At 41.8% G+C, this 23843-nt stretch overlaps 1 protein-coding gene across 2 annotated transcripts in view; it reads right to left on the bottom strand.

The window, feature by feature from the left end:
- Positions 1–20814, bottom strand: part of LOC137299515 (major facilitator superfamily domain-containing protein 12-like) — a 49645-nt gene extending 28831 nt beyond the window's left edge. The window contains exons 1-3 of one of the 2 annotated variants that reach the window (XR_010957910.1): positions 20097–20814; positions 4930–5140; positions 1981–2113 (exon numbers count right to left, since the gene is read on the bottom strand). Coding sequence is in view for 1 of the 2 variants with exons in the window: in XM_067968314.1 (XP_067824415.1) it covers positions 1981–2113; positions 4930–5140; positions 20097–20364 (612 nt within the window). In the remaining variant the exon portion in view is untranslated. The remainder of the gene's footprint in view (positions 1–1980; positions 2114–4929; positions 5141–20096) is intronic. The other variant, XM_067968314.1, reaches the window with a different exon arrangement.
- Between the last annotated feature and the right edge of the window lie 3029 nt (positions 20815–23843).

Here is a 23843-nt window from a genome sequence, read left to right on the forward strand (position 1 = left end):
CCACAGGAGAACTGGTGTCAGAAATAGAAAAGACCACACTGATGCAGCAGGGTTTTGCTCTTCCGAAGTTGAAGTTTGAGCCTAGTGCTGAGGTAGAGCTAGAGGCCGTCTTTGTCTTATATGTAACTATACTATGAGCAGTCCCAGGTCAGACATCGCCAGGTGCATGGAATAGGAGTACGTTCCATTTTCAAAGCACTGATGGTCTCATACCATGATCACAAAACAAAAACTAATTTTGATGCTTGGATTATCGAGTCAGATCATTAACACGTTGCACTTCCTGTATCAGCCTGAGAAACATCAGACATTTGAACTGGTCACTAATGACATGATTAGGTTGATCAGTGGCTTTAAAACAACCTTTGTAATGTGTTTTGTCAGCAAATCAGAGTTAGATTTTTAGTGATTAGGATGGAGGAACGGGAGGAAAGAGGTGACTTTGGACCCATGGTTCCTGAAGCTCTCCACTACTAGGGTTTTTCTCGTGGCAGGAAGCATGTAGAAACAATATTCGGATTTCGTCTTGGCCTTTTCAGTCTTGAAACAGGAATGTAAATCTGGAACCTTGGGATCATTTAAGAGACAGAAATTGATGGGGGAAGGGGGTAAAGACTATAGGTTTGATCTTGACAGATGAGCTAAGGCAAGACAAATGGCCTTCCTAATTTGTATCTTGAGCCTTGTAATTCTAAATAAAAATGACCAGCCCAGAGAATACGGAATTCCCCCTCCCAAGAAATTTAAGTGCTGTAAAAAGTAAAGCAATTTATAACACTGATATCAGAAACAAATTCAGTTTGGGAACAAACTGCCAGCACAAATCAAAACAAAATGTCAGTCTTAATGTCTGAATTAACTGTTGGACTATAACCTGGTGGTGTAAGATTCCTTACATTTGTACACCCCAGTCCATCACCAGCATCTCCACATCATGAATTAAAAGGTGTTGAGCAGTTTAGCACTCAGGCTAATATCGACCATTTTATCCTCTAACAGTGTTTGCTGCTACACTTAGAAAGGCTATTTTCACTGATCAAATCCACTCATAGCAACAGTCTGCCTATTTACTCTTAATATTACTGCTTCCTTCTGCTAATTATTCAAAACATATGGTTACTGGGAGTGGGCGAAATTTCTCTTAGATATCACAAAGTTTCCAGTAGACTGCCACTAACCCTGACTTTGAAAACACTGCAGCTTTTTCCACTCAAAGTCTGAAAATATGATTTATAACTTGCATGTACTTCTTGGTGATAAAATTATAGAAAGAGGAAGACTTTTTTTTTAAAAAAAAGTTTTGCAGACACTGAGGGGGAGAAGACTGTCCAAATGCATCACTTGATCTAACACGATGCCATAGAGATCAGAACAGCAGTAGGGTTATCACAATTGCCCTCAACACCCATAAGCCACAAAGCAGGAACCAACACTTCAAAATTGCACAATTGGAGAATTGATCAGAAGGCAGTAGCAGTTTGTGGAAACATATCCCAGTGGAGTCCTCGTGTTCAAATCACTCCATGGCCTCGCCGCCCGATCTCTGCAAGCTCTACAACCCTCAGAGAACTCTCCATTCCTTGCGGATGCCAGATTTCCTTCGCCCCTCCATTGGCCATGCCTTCAGTTGTTTAGGCCCTAAGCCATGGAATTCCCTCCCTAAACCTCTCCGCCTCTCTCTCCTCCTTTAAGACACTCCTCAAAACCTACCTCTTTGACCAAACTTTTGCTCACCTGTCCTAATATCTCCTTGTGGGGCTCAGTGTCAAATTTTGACTGATAATGCTATGAAGTGCCTAGGGATGTTTTCCTACATTAAAAAAGGTGCTATATAAATGCAAGTTGCTGTTGAGTCAATGTCTTTGGAAGAAGGGGAGAAAACCTGAAAAGATGGGGTGGGGTGGGGAGAAGAGAAAGGGGTGATAAGCTGGTCAACAGTTAGTTGACAGAGAAAGCAGGACAATTTAATTGGTTGCTCACCCTGAACAGCGGAATGTCCTGTCTGCCAAGATTGTTATTGGTGTCTGGATCCTCTGACTGTCTAGCTTGAAAGTGAAACAGCAGCCACGCAATCCCATATACGGCAATATTGGCTACAACAGTAAAAGCATACCTGGGGAGGGAAACAAAAATAACTGCTACAGATTAGAGGGTCATTACAGAGTAAAGACTTGAATTGTCCTCCTGCACAGCCTTTTATCAGAACATTCCAGGAGCACTTCTGCAGTAAAGCAAACTTAAAATGTGAGCAGTGTTCACAAGAAATGACTAAAAAGTGTCAAGAAGCTTCTTGTGGAAATTATTCAAGCAGAGTGAAATAAAGAAACACAGGTTCCAAGTTGAATGCATTTTAGTTCTAAAATGGTTAAAAGGCACACTCATAACAGCTAACTTTAAAAAAAATTCCTTCTGCAAAATTTGCCAAATCATAGAATGGATACAGCACAGAAGGAGGCCATTCGGCCCATTGAGTCAGTGCCAGCTCCATGCAACAGCAATCCAGCTAGTCCCACTCCCCCGCCCTATCCCCCATAGCCCTGCAAATTTTCTCCCCCTTCAAGTACTTATCAAATTCCCTTTTGAAGGCCACGATTGAATCTGCCTCCACCACCCCCTCAGGCAGTGCATGCCAGATCATAACCACTCACTGTGTAAAAAAAAAAGTTTTTTCTCATGTCACCTTTGGTTCTTTTGCCAATCACCTTAAATCTATGTCCTCTGGTTCTTGACCCTTCCGCCAATGGGAACAGTTTTTCCTCTATCTTCTGTCTACACCCTTCATGATTTTGAATACCTCTATCAAATCTCCTCTCAACTTCCTCTGCTCTAAAGGAAAACAACCCCAGCTTCTCCAGTCTATCCACATAACTGAAGTCCCTCATCCCTGGAATCATTCTAGTAAATCTCTTCTGCACCCTCTCTAAGGCCTTCACCCTTCCTAAAGTGAGGTGCCCAGAACTGCTCACAATACTCCAGTTGCAGCCAAACCAGTGTTTTATAAAGATTCATCATGACTTCCTTGCTTTTGTACTCTGTGCCTTTACTGAAAGCCCAGGATCCCGTATGCTTTCTTAACCTGCCCTGCCACCTTCAACAATTTGTGCACATATACCCCCAGATCTCTGTTCCTGCACCCCTTTTAGAATTATACCCTTTAGTTTATATTGCCTCTCCTCATTCTTCTTACCAAAATGTATCACTTCACACTTCTGCATTAAATTTCATCTGCCACGTGTCTGCCCATGCCACCAGCCTACGTCCTCGAAGTCTATCGCTATCCTCCTCATTGTTCACTACACCGTGAGTTTTGTGTCATCTGCAAATTTTGAAATTGTGTCCTGTACACCTAAGTCATATATATACATAGCACAATGGTCCTAGTACCGACCCCTGGGGAACACCACTGTACACCTCTCTCCAGTCTGAAAGACAACTGTTCACTAGTATTGTTTCCTGTTACTTAGCCAATTTCGTATCCATGCTGCCACTGCCCCTTTTATTCCATGGGCTTCAACTTTGATAACAAGCCTATTATGCGGCACTTTATCAAAAGCCTTTTGGAAGGGCATGTAAAATTATTTCAGATTTCCTGCTGTAAAGAAACCTGAAGTGGTTTGCCAGCAAGAGATAAATACTAGAACACTTAATTTGCATACAGATCAAGTTATTTTCTTGTATCTAAATGAGCAGTTTGCAGTCATACCAGTCAACTGTCTACATCAGGCACACTCATCCTCTTCTCCCCAACATTAAGAGATTTTGCAGCTGATAGCATGCAATATAGATGGAGAGCTTTGGGAGGGCAGTCAGGGGGATAATGGGGTGGTTGTAAGTCTTAATATTCCCATTCGATAAGCTGTCAGAATTACTCAAACCCTAAATTACAACAATTTGGAAAGACAAACTATCAAAAAGTCTGGTGTGCTGTATACATTTAAGAAAAAAACCACAATGCTAATTCCAAAACCAACATACAGCACACTGAAATCACTTTGAAAGTCACCCGTGATATATTAAAAATCTTATGTCGGCACACACTTCCTGTCAACGCCCCCCCTCCAATTATAAATTCCGACGTCCACATTTATAATAGAAATTGCTATGTAAACTTGTCACTGTAATTACACCCCCTCAGCAATGGTGGCACTATAGCTCCATAAGCTTGTACTGCAGAGAAACCCCTCTATTTCCTAAATGGTCATATGTTTTGGTATTCAACTATATAAATAAATAAAAATAAATTACATAAAGGACAGAATATATGTCCTTTTCTACAAAACAAAATAAAAAGTGAATTGCTGAACACTTCTTCATGGAGGCAGTACATCATTAACACCACCATCACACCCTGCAGCTTGCTCTTCCCTCTAGGTGGTGACTGGCCATAATCTACAATTTCCATTAAAAAGATTTTTCAAAGTGGTGAATAAATTATCCCTAAAAGTATTGAAGTCCAAAAAATGTGTCACAGAGCCAATTCAAATTTGCAGCTCAGGGACAAGTTCCCATTCAGAATACTCTCCTCATAGAATCATACATAACTCTAATGTTCCCCCATAGATCCATCTCATAGCAGCTATGGGAAGGCTGTCCAATTGATCGGCACCCGTCATGGTGCAACCTTCCCAGAGCTCCTGAGATAGGAACAGAAGAATTTGCAATCAGATCTATGGAGTCTTACACAAGGATGTGTGGGCCACCCTGCTTTGATTTCTGGTAAATGCCAACTAGTAAAAAAACTGTGTTCTCATCTTTTCACTTCTACTGCAACTGCCTGGTAAACAAGAATAGCTCACTCATTTCCAACTGTAACTTTGTAGTCAGCATCCAAAGTAGGATTGGGCTATCAGTGAATGTGGCTACCTTGGACTATTGTTCACATGAGAATTCTGACGATGCAAGTCGTACAAGCAAGCAAGACACCTTTACCTAAAAGCGGTGAGTTCAACCCTCTCATGGTTATTGGTGACGAGCTCCGGTATCAAGGACAGGTGGGAGATCTGTATCGCAGCCCACCCAAACTGGAATATAACAATGAATGGAATGAAGTAAATGAGCTCAACCCACTGCGGAATGCCTTCACCGCTGCCCACGGGAGGGTTAAAAATGAACGGAAAGGATAGGATGACACAGATGCTCCCTGTTAAAATAAAAGAGAAGGTTAAAATAATCCTTATAATGGGGCAACTTCAAGAGTACATTACTGGAGTTTAGCTAAAATCATGGCTATGAATGTTGAATTCCATTTTACCTGAACTACAAATACAGTATAGGCACACCCTTAAAATATACATCTGTGCTGTTCCAGGAGCATGATTCTCTTCCCCATCTCTGTAGATAGTGTGTTCAGATATACTATCCAGTCTTTTTGGACAGACATTTACTGTTTGGTTCCAGCTATTGCTCATTAGAGGGAAGACCTGACATGACATAATTCATGACACTAATCCCTATGGCTCTGTAAATGCCCATTTAATTGCAAGTAGAAGGAAGCAAGGTACTGGGGGGAGGGGGAAACCAGTAATGATTAAGCAGAACAGGAAGGGGTGAAGGGCAATATATTAGCACTCGTGGAGTAGATAGATAGATAGATAGATAGATAGATAGATAGATGGATGAGGTGCCCGAAGAATGAGTGGTACTCAACACTAAAATTAATTTTCTTCAACTCTTTTCATATCATATTGTGACAATGCAACACAAATGACTCAGCGTTTCCGAGAGAGAGATAAATTTCACTGCCTAGCAAACCGGTAATTGTCACGTCCTTAAAAAAAGTCCAACACATGCTGCACATTCCAAAACATTTGCCCAAAAGCATTCACCAAGATTAGATATTTCAACAGGCCAGTATTATGCACAGCTTATTCTTCCTGGGGTCACAACCACAAATTATTTTCAACTGGTTAAATTGCAGGGTAAATCTGCTCATGAATACATTCCACACAGAATTATAAATTAAAGACAGTAATGGCATTATCAATTGTAAAGGTCCTTATTAAGTAGCTTTCTCCGTTTAACACAAGCATAGAGTGCAGATTAGCCAAGGTTGCTGATGTCCCCTGTAGCATCCTAAAACTGCTACAAATATGATCAAAGTACATGCATGAACATTACCCCCAAGTCACATACCATCCTGACTTGGACATCCGACACCATTCCTTTATGGTCGATGGGTCATTTTCCTGGAATTCCATACCGAGCATCATCACCACAAGGACTGCAGTGGTTCAAGGAGAAGACCCATCACCACCTTCTCAGGTCAACTACGGGTGGGCAATAAATGCACCATGTCAGTGTTGTACATATCTTGAGAATTTTTTTTTTTACAAAGTGGAAGAGAATGGCAATTAAGAGAGACACATCAGATCAAAGGCATGGGAAGCCAATTAAAAGAAATAAAACAACAGTATAGGGAAGAGAGACAAAGGCAGTAAACGAGCTCAATTTCACCAAGGAGGCAGACAGCAGACAATAAGCAGAGATGAAATACACAGCATTATGCCAAAAGGCAATATCTAACCAAAGTCATCTGTATTATAAGATCACAGACCATCCTAAATGATGCAATCTCATCAGAACTGGAATAATTCCTCCATTCAGCCTCATCTTGCCTGGAGCAAGATAAAACCAATCCCACTGCCTGGATCTCTCCCCATTCCTTGTATTTTTTTTTGCTTCAAATATTTAATCAAACTATCCTTTATAAGATGCAACGGTTTCTACCTTAACCACTCCCTACAGCTAAGCATTCCATGCTCTTAAAAACACTTTCAGGGATTTATTTGAACCTCTTGGTCTTGGTTTTTCCACACACCAGTGCCTTTCCATTAAATGGATACTGCAATTCCTGATTTTTCCCCTCCCAAAATGTATTACCCAACACTTTTCCAAAATACATTGCACCTGCAGCCTGTATGCCCATTCCCCTCCCCGCTAGTTAGGCAAACCTACTACTTTTATGTAGTCAGCAAATTTGGAGATTGTGTTCCCATAGCCAAGTCCAGATCATCCATGTACATACCCACACAAATTTAAGAGTTTCTTTTGGAGAATTGACAGATTGTAATAAAATAGATGTACATATATAATTTATAGGTGGTGTGTTGTGAAATCCATACCATAATATAAAGTAGGGCAGCTTCTACAGCATTAGTATCTTGACAAAATACTAGAAGAACTGTTCCTTAAATAAATAGTTATCAGAGACTAGTTTTTGTGCAGCCTATGCACAAATTTCTAACATACAGTATGATTTTAGAAGTAATAGCCTACCCTCCCATTTAAAGTGAGGATCTCATGACACGAAAGCTTTAGGTATTGAGGTTATGGGACATGAGGGTGTGAAGGCCACTATGCAAACCCAAGCTTTTTCTTCATTAAAGTTTCAATAAATTTCCATGGTCAATAAAACAAATCTCAAACACAATGGGGCAGATTGTGTGTGTTCGATTTGGCAAAAGATCGCAACTCTACTTTTGAAGGCGTTTTATCTTAAATCTGCCATTAAAGTAAGATCCATTTAAATCAGATTTGAAGTTTGATTGTTCAAGACTGACAGACAAACTAAGAGTCAAGAACACCTTCATAAATCCTCCAAAAGTAGATCACCAGGTAGAATAAACATGCTATTGGAGTCTATGTACAAGATGAGACATGTTGTTTGTGCGAGGTAACTGTTGTCACGTGGTCAGGTTAAAGAACAGAAAGAACAGATGGATTTCTAGATGCCTAACTTTCGAGCATAAGCCAAGAAATTCTGAAGGAACCCAAATAAGGCGGGCTCAATTTTAAAATCAACATTCGTCTGCTTTCAATTGGAAAGTTCCACAGAAACAAGATCCGCCCACTAATCGTAGAATGATACAGCACAGTAGGCGGCCATTCAGTCCATCATGCTTGTGCCGGCCCTTTGAAAGTGCTAATGACAGCTGAACATCAACCAGGTTCAAGTCCTGGGCAATACACAACTTTTAAATGGCAAAAATTTCTAGCTTGCAGACATTACAGAAACCGTGTTAGGTTATAGGTTGAGTTATCCACAAGCAATCCCACAATGTCCACAATAACATTTCTGCCCACTTAGGGTTAGGGAAATCATGCACTGTGGGCACAGTAGAGAATTCTATATTCCACTTCCTTCATTTTTAAAAACTTACACTAATTTCTGTCACCATATATTCTAATAAGCCTTTTCTGTAGTAACAGTTTCCTTTTGGCAGATGACACTTTGTCCCCGACGGAGATTCCAGAGGGTGCACAGGGCAGGGGTCATTTCCAACACCAAAATCTTTGAAAACCAGCATTTTAGGTCCGATCGCCAATAGTGGCATTATCGTAACGCTGTATAAGACAGTCTTTTCAGACCTGGGGAGATTCCCATTTTCATAAAACAGCCAAGGTGTTTGGGGCTGTTGCTGTAGCACCATATTGTGCAGAGGTGCTCCTTACAGATACGGCTGTTCAGAAGTCTCAAAGTCGATGTCAGAGTCTATTACAATAGGAAACATGATTCTACCAGTTTCAAGAAAAGCATATAAAAGATAAATTCAAACCATGCAAATTAGGACAATAAGGTGGGGGGGGGGGGGCAGGAAAAGGAGGAAAATAGAAGAGATTGGCAAATGACAAGTTGCGATTGCAAAAACAGCACGTATGGAATCTAATAAATCCTACTTAGCCTATCTGAAACCAGAACAAAGTTCTCATCCCTTTACTCCTCACCCAATTTAAAAACCCTGCCAAGGCCCACCACCACCCAACGCCCCCTCATATTTTCCAATATAAAGGACAGGCTGCTGGCCTGTTCCCTGGTATATGCCCAAGCTGCTAATGAGCTACTCACTAGGTAGCGTTCAAGCATTGCCTGGGTTACATCAGCCACCGCTTCCTGAAGGAACTTGCAACAGATGATCACACTATATCTACTTCAACTATATACTGAATAGCTGATGTTGGACATGAAATGTTTCAGGAAGTCCCCGTGTAATTTCCCTTCTTTCACTGGAGGCTGTGCAAGATATAATCACATTTAGAAATCAGACATTTTGTGCAGAGGGAAATTTCGATGTCTAATGAGGGAAAATACTTACTTCTTTGAACCAGTTAAACAGCTACTACGGCGTTACCACAAATGCCATAGTAGATAAACAAACAAAGTTGCTTTGTAAAAACAAGGTAACAAATTGTAGAAACATACATTTGATAGCTGACCCTTGTGCTTTGTCACTAAGGAACAGCGAATACAAAAACAGAAAATGCCAGAAAGAACCAGATCAGAAGGATAAGTTAACATATCAGGTGTATAATCTTAGTTAGAATGGAAGAAATGTGTGTACCTGAAACATTAACTATTACCATTCTCTTCATAGATACTGACCGACCTGCACTGTATTTTCAACATTTGCAGTTTTCTTCCATTGGGGCAAGTATTTTATTAAGTAAACACCCAATAGTTTTGATACACTGCTAGCTTTCTGGTTACCCAATTTTTTCCTATTCTGTAAATGTTCCTTTTGAGAGGATGAGGCGTCCAAAGAATAAGTGGTATTCAACACTAAAATTAATTTTCTTCAACTCTTTTCATTTCATATTGTGACAATGCAACACAATCCAATTAAGTGACTCATTGTATCTGCGAGAAAGATAATTTCACTGCCTAGCAAACCGATAATTGCTATTTCCTATAAAGAAGTCCAACTAATGATGCACATTCCAAAACATTTGCCCAACAGCATTCACCTAGATTAGAGAATTCAACAGGCCAGTATTATTCTTCCTGGGGACATGAAGAACAATTATTTTCAACTGGTTAAATTGCAGGGTAAATCTGCTCATGAATACATTCCACACAGAATTATAAACTAAAGACAGTAAAGGTCCTTATTACATAGCTTTCTATGTTTATCACAAGCATAGAGTGCAGATTAGCTGAGGTTGCTGATATCACCTGTGGCATCCTAAAACTGCTACAAATATGATCAAAGTGCATGCATGAACATTTCCCCCAAGTCACATACCATCCTGACTTGGACACCCATCACATTCCTTTATGATCGATGGGTCATTTTCCTGGAATTCCATACCAAGCAACATCACCACAACGACTGCAGTTGTTCAAAGAGAAGACCCATCACCACCTTCTCAGGTCAACTACAGATGGGCAATAAATGCACCATGTCAGTGTTGCATATATCTTGAGAATTTTTTTTTTTTAAAGTGGAACAGAATGGTAATTAAAAGAGACACATCAGGTCCAAGCCAATTAAAAGAAATAAAATGACAGTATAGGCGAGAGAGAGCCAGTAAATGAGCTCAATTTCACCAAGGAGGCAGACAGCAGACATTAAGCAGAGATGAAATACACGGCATTGTGTGGTCTTTGTTGAGACCTCATCTGGAGTACTGCATACAGTTTTGGTCTCCTTATCTAAGGAAGGATATACTTGCTTTAGAGACAGTGCAACGGAGCTTCACTAGATTGATTCCTGGGATGAGAGGGTTGTCCTAAGAGGAGAGGTTGAGTAGAATGGGCCTATACTCTCGAGTTTAGAAGAATGAGAGGCGATCTCATTGAAACATAAGATTCTGAGGGAGCTTGGCAGGGTAGATGATGAAAGGTTGTTTCCCCCGGCTGGAGAATCTAGAACTAGAGGGCAAAGTTGCAGGATAAGGGGTCAGCCATTTAAGACTGAGATGAGGAGGAATTTCTTCACTCAGAGGGTTGTGAATCTTTGAAATTCTCTCCCCCAGAGGGCTGTGTTGTTGAGTATATTCAAGGCTGATAGATATAGATATTTGGACTCTAGGGAAATCAGGCAGAAGAGTGGAGTTGAGGTAGAAGATCAGCCATGATCCGACTGAATGGCAGAGCAGGCTCAAGGGGCCATATGGCCTACTCCTATTTCTTATTATGCCAAAGGCAATATCTAACCAAAGTCATCTGTACTATAAGATCACAGTCCATCCTAAATGATGCGAGCTTATCAGAACTGGAATAATGCCTCCATTCAGCCCCATCATGCCTTTACCAGTTCTTTGCTGGAGCAATCTAAAACCAATCCCACTGCCTGGATCTCTCCCCATGCCTTGTATCTTTGTTTGCTTCAAAATATTTATCCAACTACCCTTTAAAAATGCAATGGTTTCTGCCTTAACCACTCCCTACAGCTAAGCATTCCCTGCTCTTAAGACTTTCAGGGATTATTTATTTGAACCTCTTGGTCTCAGTTTTTCCACACAGTGTCTTTCCATTAAATGGATACGGCGATTCCTGATTTTTCCTCCCAAAATGTATTAACCAACACTTCTCCAGAATTAACTGCACCTGCAACCTGTTTGCCATTCCCCTCCTCACCAGTTAGCCAAATCTACTACTTTTACATCAGCAAATTTGGAGTGTGTTCCTACAGCCAAGTCCAGATCATCTATATACAAACATACATAGACACACACGACAAATTTAAGAGTTTCTTTTGAAGAATTTACTGATTGTAATACAATAGATGTACAATATTTACAGAAGGTGTAAAATCCATATCATAATATAAAAGGACAGCTTCTACAGCATCGATAGATTTCTGTGAACCAAGGGTATTAAGGGATACGGGCCTAAGGCAGGTATATGGAGTTAGGTCACAGGTCCACCATGATCTCATTGAATGGTGGAACAGGCTCAAGGAGCTAAATGCTACTGCAACTTGCTGCCTCCTGATATGCGCCACCTTCTCCTGAAAGTGGTATGTGTGTCTGGGTGATGTACCTGTCATGGTTGAATAGCTGCCAGTGTGTGTGGCCTGTGAGTTGTGGGTGGGTGGCTTAAAACAGTGGTAATGTGTAAGGATGAGAGGCAGCATCTGGTTGGAGGAGTTGAGTACTGATGGAAAGAGTGAGCTCGTTGGTATGTGGGTGATGGGGGGGGGCGGGGGGGGGTGTAGTGCATGGTGCAGTTGGTAGGAGACGCCACTTGACAGTTGACCTCGCTCACCTTGACCACTCAAGTCGAAGCAAGGCGCGATTGCCTGCACCGCAGCCATGGTCATGATGCTGTGCGCCTGGCATTGACTGCAGCCCCCTCTGCCGGTGGGCTATATATCGGGTGGGCCTCGTGCACGGCCGCCGCCACCACCGATATAGGATGTCCCTCCTTCTGTCCACCTCTTGCACCAAGGTCTCTAGTGCTTCAGCAGAGAAACTTGGTTCATGCACTCTCATAGGCCCGGTTCAACTAAGATCGGCAGATTGTTGAGATGTGGCATGCAGATTAGAGGATGTGGGATTTAGTAATGCGGAACCTTTATTCAATGTTTTAACATAACTCACCAGTGTATAAACTTAGGGATGGGACCTGCATCTGTGTTTTACGTGTGCAATGTCTGATCTCCGTTCAGACAGTGGACTGTTATTTTCAGCAAATAACAGGTAGCAGCTACCTTTAAGAGATAGCTGAGAAACATCCTCCCTTTAAGAGATTGAGCTCCCCTGGTGGTGGAAAGTGCAAATTGCATAGATTCCACGTGCAAGGCCTGGAATGGAACGCTGATTGCAGGCGAGTCCTTGGGTGGGCCGAAACTTGTGTCCTGCCCGCATAGGGGTCATTGGGCATGGGGTAATAGCACATCACGCTACCAGAGCGTGAAGACAGCCCCTACCCAATTTATCCCCCATCATCTCGACATCCACCCTATCAAACCCCTTTATAATCTTAAGGGCCTCTATCAGGTCACCCCTCAGCCAGAAGAACCCTAGCGTGTTCAATCTTCTTTGGTAGTTATAACCACTCAGTTCTGGTATTGTCCTTGTGAATCTTTCTTGCACCTTCTCCAATGTCCCTATTTCCTTTTTATAATATGGAGATCAGAATTGTGCACAGTAGTGATCAATTGGTGCACAGATGAAGGTGAATGAAGATCACCATCCAAACTTTACCACAATCATTAAAATCAGCTACATTTCAGATGCTAATAAAGTTAAGGACTAGGGATTTAAAAAGGGGAACTGAAAAAATATTTGTACGTCTTAAAAAAGGTTGTGCAGGTTTGCTAGTGTGTGTGTACTTTTCACATCTTGAGCTACCCAACAAGGGGAAAAGGCAATTGATTACAATCAGTATTTTCTCAGTACACAGCTGTGTAGCAGTCGGGTAGTTTGAGTTGGGCAGCGTGGACTGGGTATGGAGATGAAGCGGTCACCTGGAGTACACAGCACCCAAATGGAACTTTTGCCATCAGTAGAACTCGAAGGAAAGTGGAAAGGATTTTTAAAAAACAGAAAGTAACAGCAAGTTACAAGGCAGCAAATCTGTAACGACTAAGTACAAGAGGTGGTAATGCTGTCGATGGGAGGGCAATAAAGATGCAAGGTCTGTAGTTATATGCTGTCATGTGACAAGTGCAATAGTATCACAGGAGCCTTCCAGCAGTAGATTACAGGAAGGTTTTCACAGTGCATCAAAAAGATCCCCTTTAGTCATTTATCCAGAAATGTGAACATTCCATTCAGATCAATAACCTTATTTTAATGCGATTTGTATACCGGTCATTAAAAGATTTTGTAGGTCTCAATGGTGTGTGCTAATTCATAAACAATGCCTCCAGTGTTAAAAATACTGTTAAAAAAACCACTTATTTTTGTGGTTAAGGTTAACCCAGAGCAACAAAACTACATACGTCACAGGTAGAGACTGTAGTAAAAGGGACAACAGCAGATTGGGTTTGACTTTAAAAAAATACTTCAGAATTGCAATGTTTTAGATACTGGTGAGTGGGCTACCAGGTATTGTTTTATAAACAGAACTGAAAACATGGCATAGGAAACTGCTGAAAATCATCTTCTAAAAAAGGTAAAGGAAATTACATAGGTTGTGACCGAAATTGCATTTTGTTCTGTATGAAATAGCCCTTCCTTGTTCTAAAATCAACTCTCTAGGATTGTTGTTAATCACTTAATTGCGCTCTTCGGTTTCAGTTCTCATTAGGTTTCCTGTGAATTTGCATTTTAAATAAAAACACGAGAAATTAGAGAGGGGATGAGCATCACATTGAAGTTGGGGGAAAAGGAGAAGAGAGTTCAGTTAAAGGAATCACTTCTCCCTTTCTGATAACACTTCGTGATGCCAGGTTACAGTACAACACACACCAGTATCAGTCTACACCAATGGCCATTCTTGATGTGCTAGACTGGACAATGAACGTCGGCAGGATCTTCACTTGCGGACCCCACATGTGCACATTCCAGTCAGGACACCCTAGTGCAAGAGTTTGAAGGCAACTATATTATCAGCTGGAATCTTCCTAATCTGTATGCTTCAGTATCACACTAGGTGCTGTGTTTACCCACTGGGTTATTGGGGAGTTGTACTTTCCAATGTCATAACCTAAATTACATAAGAGTTCATTTATTTTTCAGTAATTGTATTAAAACCAAGCTTACCCAACTTCCCCTTTATACAAGTCTTTCTACAAATTGCTGTAATCCAAGCCATACGTGAACATCAGGTTAGAGTTTTATATGGACTTGAAAACACAATGGAAACTTATGCAATTTTTGGTATAACTTCCATTCATTCTGCATGGGTGAAAATATAATTTGGAAAACATTAAAGATTGCTTTGAGCAGTCATAAAATGTTATATTATCCAAATGTCACTTCTGGATTTTTGACTTTTTCCTTCATACAAAAAAAAATTGAGGATTTTGTTTAAGGAATGTGTTTTAAAACAAAGTGAATTTGCAAAGTTTTAGAAAGAAAGCCTGCATTAAAGCTGGACAAACCAGTTTGGAAAATATCACACTCAGTCTATTGCAAATTGATACAGCAGGGGTCGATTGTCTCATCCCAGGTCCATTGGCCAAGACAATTAAAGATGTTAAACAATTCATCCCAGGTGGCCAACAAATTTTCACACCCAATGTAGTGTGGGCACTGCACAGGGTATCTGAAGAGAATGGGCCAGATTTTGCTCTCAAAATAACGATGAGGCTAATGGCGCTCGCCGTTTTTAATGCGCAAATGGTGCAGCAGCTTCAGGCACGGGGCAGATGTGTGGTTAAACTCAAAAATCCAAACATTGCTGTTCAGAGTGCGCCGCTGTCTCACCATTGAAAGGTGTGAAGCTGCTGTTTGTGCAGCAGATACAAACTAAATTCGCCACAGAAAGTTAAGTCATTTCAAGCCTAAGCACCCTTTTAATGATGTGATAAGTGTTAATTACTGCCAATCAAACTCTGGCACTGAAAATTAAACTATTACAAGTGTGGAGTCTCATTCCTTCAGGTATTAATTGTTGGAGATCATAAAAATGCAAAATTTTAAAATTTTGTTTTTAAACTTTTCCTTTCAGTTTCTTCTTTCCTCTCTCTTAATCCAATCTTTCGGTACCTGATTTGTCATTGAATTTACACTTCCTTCTGAGTCCTTGTGCTGGTAATTTCACAATCCTTCAATCTGATTGGTTATGGAGATACACAGTTGCTGTCCCTGGTCACTCAGGTCCCAGATGCCATGTTTCCCTCGCTGCGACGTTATCAGCTCGCACTTCCAGCAACTTGCCACACAAAAAAATTTATAAACCTAAACGTGCAAGGGCAAGTCTACCTAATGGCAGACACCATAAAATGCCCTGCTGTAGCAAAATTTGGCCCAATATGATCCTAGGAGAGGGAGTAGTCAGTACACTGGAAGGTTGGCTGGTGAATCCCTGCATGGGAAGCTGTCAGACATACCACCCTTCTACTTCCTGCAGTCAGAATTAAAAGGAAAATCCACAGTGAGAGGAAAGTCGGATTTAGAACAAAGGACTGCAAGAGCTAGAAGCTAAAAAAATGCAGGAAGTTACATCTTGCCTAGACCCCTTGCATAAGGGGTATATGTGCACAGGTCATTGAAGGTGGCGGGGCAGGTTGAGAAAGCAGTTAATAAAAGCATACAGGATCCTCGGCTTTACAAATAGAGGTAGAGTAAAAAAGCAAGGAGGTTATGATGTACCTTTATAAAACACTGGTTTGGCCGCAACTGGAGTATTGTGTCCCATTCTGGGCACCGCACTTCAGGAAGGATGTGAAGGCCTTAGAGAGGGTGCAGAGGAGATTTACTGGAACAATTCCAGGGATGAGGGACTTCAGTTACGTGAATAGACGAGAAAAGCTGGGGTTGTTTTCCTTAGAGCAGAGAAGGTTGAGAGGAGATTTGATAGAGGTGTACTAAATCACAAGGGGTCTAGACAGAGTAGATGGAGAGAAACTCTTCCCATTGACGGAGGGGTCAAGAACCAGAGGACACAGATTTAAGGCGACATGAGGAAACATTTTTTAAAAAAATATAAACACAGCGAGTGGTTATGATCTGGAAAGCACTGCCTGAAAGGGTGGTGGAGGCAGATTCAATTGTGGCTTTCAAAAGGGATTTGGATAAATACTTCATGGGAAAAAAAATTGCAGGGCTACGGGGAAAAGGTTGGGGGAGTGGTACTAACTGGATTGCTCATGCGGAGAGCCAGCACAGGCTTGACAGGCCTCCTTCTGTGCTGTAACCATTGTATGATTCTAGACAGATATGCCAAAAAACAAGGCAGCCACTCCACAAAAGGAACAGGGCATCACTTTAAGGGCTAAAGTGGGACAGAGTTCAGCAAGTGGAATATACTTTGTCTGTTACTCTGCATGTTCATCTGTTGGCCGTGGAATAAAGAAGCTTAACGATCCATATCTGGCTTCATTTCACCAAGTGTTTCTCAGTCCACCTTCGAAAAGATTGGAGAAGCACAAAAGCATGTGTGAAAGGCACGGTATCCAGTTTGGATCACAAGGGGGTCCTATGGTTACACTAGTTCTGAGGAAAGGTCTAAATCTGAAACATCGACTATTGATCCCTCCACAGATGCTGCATTACCTGCTTTCTGTTCGTTTCCTATTGTTACAATGCTGGGCTACACAATTGCGTAGTTAGATATTCGGTAGTACCTGAACGCAAGATGCTCAGACTCCTTATGGGAGTGACCAACAATGCTGTACCTAGAGAATATCCCATGGCAGATCTGAAACTTATAACAGGAAATAAGCAGTCTATCTTATTTTTAAGCTGACTGGTTTCAGGTCTGCTTTAAGTTCCATAATAGTAGTTCCGTTGAAGTGGCATTCTGGATCAAAAACTATTTTAGTGATTTGTTCATTGTATTCACTAAAACACGGGTCCAGTAAGTATTCCACATTGTTGGAGTCTTTACCTTGTATTTTAGTTTTCTCTCCATATCTCACACCATTCTTTGGCCAAGATTTCCCAGCTCTCCACCAGTGCTATTGGAAAGTGGGCAAGAGTGGCTGGGGACCTAATCTTCCAATCTTCCCTCCCTGTCAGAAGATACATGACCACCATGTCTCCATCTGATAGTAAAAAAACAGGAACTTGTACAAAGGAGACCTGCAGACATGATCCTCCAGTCCATCACTCTGCAACATATTGTACTGAAGTACCAATGCATTGGGTCACTAGAAAAAAAAAAATTTCTAAACAAAATATGTTCTTCATTTTAGCTGAACTTTCCAAGTCCTGTTTTAAATGACTATGCAACATCTTGGACATGCAGTGGAAAACACAAGGAGAGAACACAAGCAACTTTTCCTCACAAATCTAAATACAAATATGCTATTTGCAAAATATACAGGCTGAGGCTTTCAGTGTCCTCTCCAGCATAAAGACCACCCACTTCCCCTTCTGTAACATCGCCCGTGTCCGCCCCCACTTCATCTTGCCTGCTGCTGAAACTCTCATCCATGCTTTTGTTACCTCCATATCTTGTAAACAGTAAGAATGAAATTACCACATAATAATATTGCCCACTTATTTTGTTGATTGAGCCACTTGTTTTGTTTTATTAGTGTCCACCTCTCGGGGTGGGTGGAGAGGCAGCACTTGTAAAGACATTTGTCCTGGTGATATTGCCATTCCACTGGCCCCAAGAAAAAGAGAGCCAGAGAGAATGGGCTAAATTATACATGACAGTACATTAAACAGCAATATTATAGTAGAATCCATACACATTGAATATCAGGGATCTGAGGATGTTGTCAGTTAATGCTAAAAATTGGTGTCAGAAGCCTTAGTCAGGAAGTTAACATAAAACAGAAGTAGGTCATCCAGTCCACTAAACTTCATCTACTATATTATGCCATGGCAACTTTATTGTCTTATTCCTCATGGCCTATCCTTTCTCCATATCCCTTGATGCCTCTGCTGCCAAAGTATCTATCCCCCTTTAAATATCTGTGCCAATATAAATCCTGTGAAACAGATGCAAATCGCTGTCACAATGATAGCAAATAGGTAGGTCTATATTTTAGACCAATAGTTTGCATTCCCTTCATGAAAAAACAAAAATAATGCATGGTCAAGGAACTAAAGACAACGGTGCAAATGAACAAGAAAATGTGTAGTTGTGGGAAAGATGCATTGCCTTAGATCTACTGTGGTCAATGGGCCCAGGTCTACTTAGGACAACACTGCAATGGTTTTTCATTCAGCAATGGGGTCAACTACCTTAGGGTGATACGGGAAACCATGTAACGCTGTAGGGAAGTGTGATTCTCAGCATATTGCAAGAGGCAGAAAAGGGGCTGTTCTAGGAGCAGTTCTTTGTCGCTGCTTACCCAAGCAGAACAGAAAATCCCTCCCCAGAAAGAAAGCTTCAAACGGTATTCCATCTAGTTTTACTCAAAATTATGAAACGGCCCGAATCAAATGACATCCTGTGAACGTGGCACACTTTCCCTCCTCAGCTTTCTCGATCTCCATTGTCCAGCTGAGTGGAACTGCCTTTGCCTGATTCCACTCTTACCTATCCATTCATAGCCAGAGAATCTCCTGCAATGACTTCTCTTCCCACTCCATTACCTCGAGTCCCACAAGGATCTATCCTTGGACCCCTCTTATTTCTCATCCACGTGGTGCCTCTTAGCGACATCATCCAAAGGCATGATGTAATGTTCCACATGTACGCTGACGACACCCAGCTCGACCTCACCACCACCTCTCTCGACCCCTCTGTTGCCTCGGTGTTGGTTAGACTACTTGTCCAACGAGTGCTGGATAAGCTGCAATTTCTTCCAATTAAGCACTGGGGAGACTGAAGCCATTATCTTACATCCCAGTCATAAACTCCATTCCCTAGCCACCGATTCCATCCCCCTCCCTGGCCACTGTCTCAGGCGGAACCAGACTATTTGCAACCTCGATGTTCTATTTGACCGAGTTGAGCTTCCAACCACATATCCTCTCCATCACAAAGACCACCTACTTCCACCTCCATAATAATCGCCGCTCACCACCCCTGCCTCAGGTTTATCTGCTGAAACCTTCATCTATGCTTTTGTTACCCCCAGACTCAAATATTCCAATGCTCTTCAGGCCAGCCTCCCATCTTCCACTTTTCATAAACTTGAGCTCAACCAAAACACTCATCCTCGTGTTCAAATCCCTCGCTGGCTCACCACTCCCGAACTCTAACCACTTCCAGCCCTGGACTGATGCACTCAAGGCCCTAAGCTTAGAACTCCCTCCTTCTGTCACTCCACCTCTTGCTCCTCAAAACTTATCTCTTCGACCAAGCTTTTAGTCAGTGAACTAATAACTTAATTATTGGCTTGGTGTCAATTTTTGTCTTATTACACTCCTGTGAAGCACCTTGGGGCGTTTTCCTACGTTAAAAGGCGCTTTTTAAATGCAAGTTAAAGTTGTCTCATCACTACTTGATTCACTTCCTCGTTTCTCTCCAGGTGATTTAGACAATTTCAACTAGTTTCCTCAGCTAAAAAACTATACAAACTGGATTTCCATACTTCCAAATTGCCACCGGGCCCATCAATTGGTTAAAAATCACTAGCAAACTCATTTGTACAATGAGAATGTTGACAATGTCATCAGGAGCACAGTATAAATCACACATCCCTTATCGGCATGCGAGGATCATTATGTAAACACTAAACCACAAACCATTGACTCCAGCACACGGAGGGGGTCAAAGCAGCGTCGCTCCGTTTTGGTTTACAAACCACATGCACAGGATAAGTTCAAATACAGATTGCAATAACAAAGCTTGCACTCACCAATAAGGTGCCACGTCTTCCTCTTTCCGTATTGCCCGCAGCCGGGGGTGAGATCAGACTCGTAGCCGATAAGAGGGGTGCAGAATCCGTCTGCGATCTGCCCGACCAGCAGCAGAATACCGGCGTTGTAGTTGTTAACTGCCAGGACCGTGTGGTAATAAACTAAGAGATAAGTGAACCACATGGACGCGCACAAATCATTCAGAAAGTGTCCGACCGCATAGGACAAGCGGGCATATAGAGGCAAAGAAGGCAGCTCATCAGCCATGATATAAATATAGTGAAAATAAATAAGGCTCCTAATGAATACAAAGAGTCAAACCGCATAAACCTGACGATTAAATCCCAGCTCCCCCCTAACATTGAAATTGATCAATTTCTGCGGCGAGTCGTTGACAAACCGAAACTGACCAACCCCTTTAAAACTGATCCAAATCAGCTAACAATTCACGCTAATTTCGGGAGGAAAGGAGGAAGCCTTAAAGTCAATCAATACCCGGGGAACCAATAAACCAGGCTATCTACAGCCACACACGGATTATAGTGGCACATTCCCCTCCCGTCCACCCTGGCTCCCTGTTTCCTGTAACCTTGCTCCGTGGTTATTGCCCTCCTTCACACGCCGCCTCTCCGGTTCCCTGGTAATAAACAATGAGCCGGTCATGTGAGCGGCCCCGTTGTTACACTCGCTCTCTGCGGTTGGAGCAACGATTGGGAACAAGGGCGGCTCCTCGACGCTCGTTAACGCGCCCCACTCCGGCCACCAGCACCCAATGAGCGAGGAGTCAGGGCGGGACCTCGGAGATAAATGGAAAGTAGACTTTGGTAATTTTTTTGTTCGCATTTTTGCATCCACACAATTTTACAGGCACTTGATTTTTGCCGAGTCTCTCTTCCTTTGACTGCGACAGAATATCCATCATCTTATTCTAAATACAAAATCTCGAAACACTATTTGCAACTGCAGTTACTTGTAGCTTCTCCATTTTTGGAAGAAATACATTTTTTATATTGCCTCATCGTTGGTTCCTCAAAATCTCAAACGGTTCCATACAATGATTGGCTGTAGTGACTGATGTAAGTATAGATGTATATTTAATTTTACTACAAAGGTCACTCAATAAACCATGTAAACAGCGGTTGTGAACCACTATCTGAATATTTTCCTGTAGGATGATCCATTTTACTTAGTAATCGACATGTCCAGAACTTGCAGATTTGGCTTTATTTACTAATATGAATACACTCTGGCACTAGGCAGTGATATCCTGACGTTCTCTTAACTGTTTATTAATTATCAAAAAGTAACTCCTCCTTATCTCCCACTTGGCCATCTGCGGCTCTGCAGTCTTGGTGCTACCAGGCTGAAATTCAGACTGGCAGCTTTTGCCGTTCCATCTCATAGGGTTTTGCTGTACATCTTGTTTCTGTAGCAGCATAGTAATCCTGCACTACTGCTCATCAAGGGATTAAGACCTATCACTATATTTTCACACTTCTAACGTTAATACCTTACGTCTTAACTCAGAATAAAATTATGTTTTGTGTTCTACAAACATACAAAACTGTTGGACAGGAAAAGACCAGCTGATGCATCTAGCCTGCCCTACACAGTTGTGATGCCTTATGCAGGATGAGACAGACGAGATGCAGGGAGGATGTTCCCGACGGCAGGGGAGTCCAGAACAAGCGTTCACAGTCTCAGGATAGGGGGTATGCCATTTAGAACCGAGATGAGGAGAAATTTCTTCACTCAGAGGATGGTGAACCTGTGGAATTCTCTACCACAGAAGGCAGTGGAGGCCAAGTCATTAGATGTATTCAAGAAGGAGATAGATATATTTCTTAATGCTAAAGGGATCAAGGGATATGGGGAAAAAGCAGGAACAGGGTTCTGATTTGGACGATCAGCCATGATCATTTTGAATGGCGAAGCAGGCCCAAAGGGCCGAATGGCCTACTCTTGCTCCTATTTTGTATGATTCTATCACATTAAAAGACTCCTTAACCCCTAGGTGCTTAGGCTCCTGAGAAAGGTGAAAAACAAGATCAAAAAACCTAAGGTCAATTAAGGTGAAAAAAATCTGGAAAATTCATCTTCAATCCCTCTAGGAGATTTTGTGGAATGAGCGACCAGAGAGTGGACAGTGGATCCCAAATGCACCAGTTTGGGGATCTTGATTTTTCAGGCGAGACTTCCTCAGCTGGCGTTTACATTCAGCATCAGCAATGCGACTGACCTTAAAGAAAGTGCCTTCATGGGTGTTTTTTTGCTATGCTTGCTAATCTTAAGCAGTAGGTTTTAAGGACGGTCTTAAAGGACAAGAGAGAGTTGGAGAGGACAAGAGGTTTAGGAAGGTAATTCCAGACCGTTAAAGGCATGGCCACCAATGAAGGGGCAAAAGGAGTAGGGGTTGCATAAGAGGCCAGAGTTGGAGCAACACAGAGTTCTTGGAGGGTTGTAGGGCCGGAGGAGGTTTCAGAGATAGTGATGGGCGAGCTATGAAGGGATTTGCACATGAGCATGAGACTGTACTTCACATAGCATTACTAAATCTTTTACATTCATCTGAAGAGGCGGCAAGGCTTCAGTTTAACATCAAACTGACTAACTCGTGGTTGTGTAACTCATCAGGAGGCTGTGCAAGTCATTGGACTGGGTAATTGGTCAGACTGGATAACTCATGAGGCTGTGCAATCGGACTGGGTAACCATGAGGCTGAGGTCAGAAGCTAAGTTGTTTCTTTGATTTGTCCCATCTGTAATTTTTGCTCATATTTTCAAAATGAAGTTATGAAATTAATATGTGATGTTATAGGAAATTTCTTGTTCGGCAAGCAAGTAGAAGTCTGATATTAGATGAAATGCAGCCACAGATTGCACTTGATGTTAGGTTTTATTTCATCTGGGCAGCATAAAGACAACAATGAGGAAAGCAAGAATAGCATGAAAAGGGTTGGAGAAACAAGAAAAGATGAGGTGGAGAAACAGATGGGAATAGGAAAAGAGGTCAAGACGAGGAAAAAAAATATTGAATGCACTTCTCTCTCATAATTTAATTAGCACTTTCCCTCTTTTAGATCTCCACGGACCAGGCACCATTCCAGAAACAATATGCACAGCATATTTAGGCTCAGAGACTGGAATGGATCCATCTCAGTACATGGAGTCAAACAAGTGACTCACTCTATTGAGGTGATGAGCGAGAGTGACTCCCTCTGACAAAGCCAGATGCCATCTTCCCTGACATAAAGCAAATATCACGACATGAACTTGCACTCCATTATTCTGTAGCATAGCACAACATGCTGTGCTTTTTTCTTTTTACTATCTTTGCTCTCTCTCTGAACTCTATTCCAGAATTAGCATCGGCACAGAGCAGTTTTGGCAGCACTATGCACTGTGGGTAATTACGCGCACCATAGGGAGATTTATTAACCACAGAGCATGATACTGCTGAATCTCTTATGTTCTCTACCTCAAGTCTTCTAGCTCAGAGTGTGCACAAATCAGTATTTCAGAAATCGTTGAGTTATGTTATGCACCGCTGCTTTAGAATCATGTTTTTAAAAAAAAGGAAATAGATTTTTGTTTCTCTGGTATCAGAAACTGAGCTTAACAAATTATATTTATATAGGGCCTTCCATGTACCAGAAGATATGGAGGAATACTGAGCGGCAAGTGGTTGAGAAGTTAGATGAAGTGACCAAAAGGTGCAGTTGAAGGAGGTTTTGAGGAGTTTTAAGA

Source organism: Heptranchias perlo, chromosome 29, assembly GCF_035084215.1.
Source record: "Heptranchias perlo isolate sHepPer1 chromosome 29, sHepPer1.hap1, whole genome shotgun sequence".
NCBI classification, from domain to species: Eukaryota; Metazoa; Chordata; class Chondrichthyes; order Hexanchiformes; family Hexanchidae; genus Heptranchias; species Heptranchias perlo.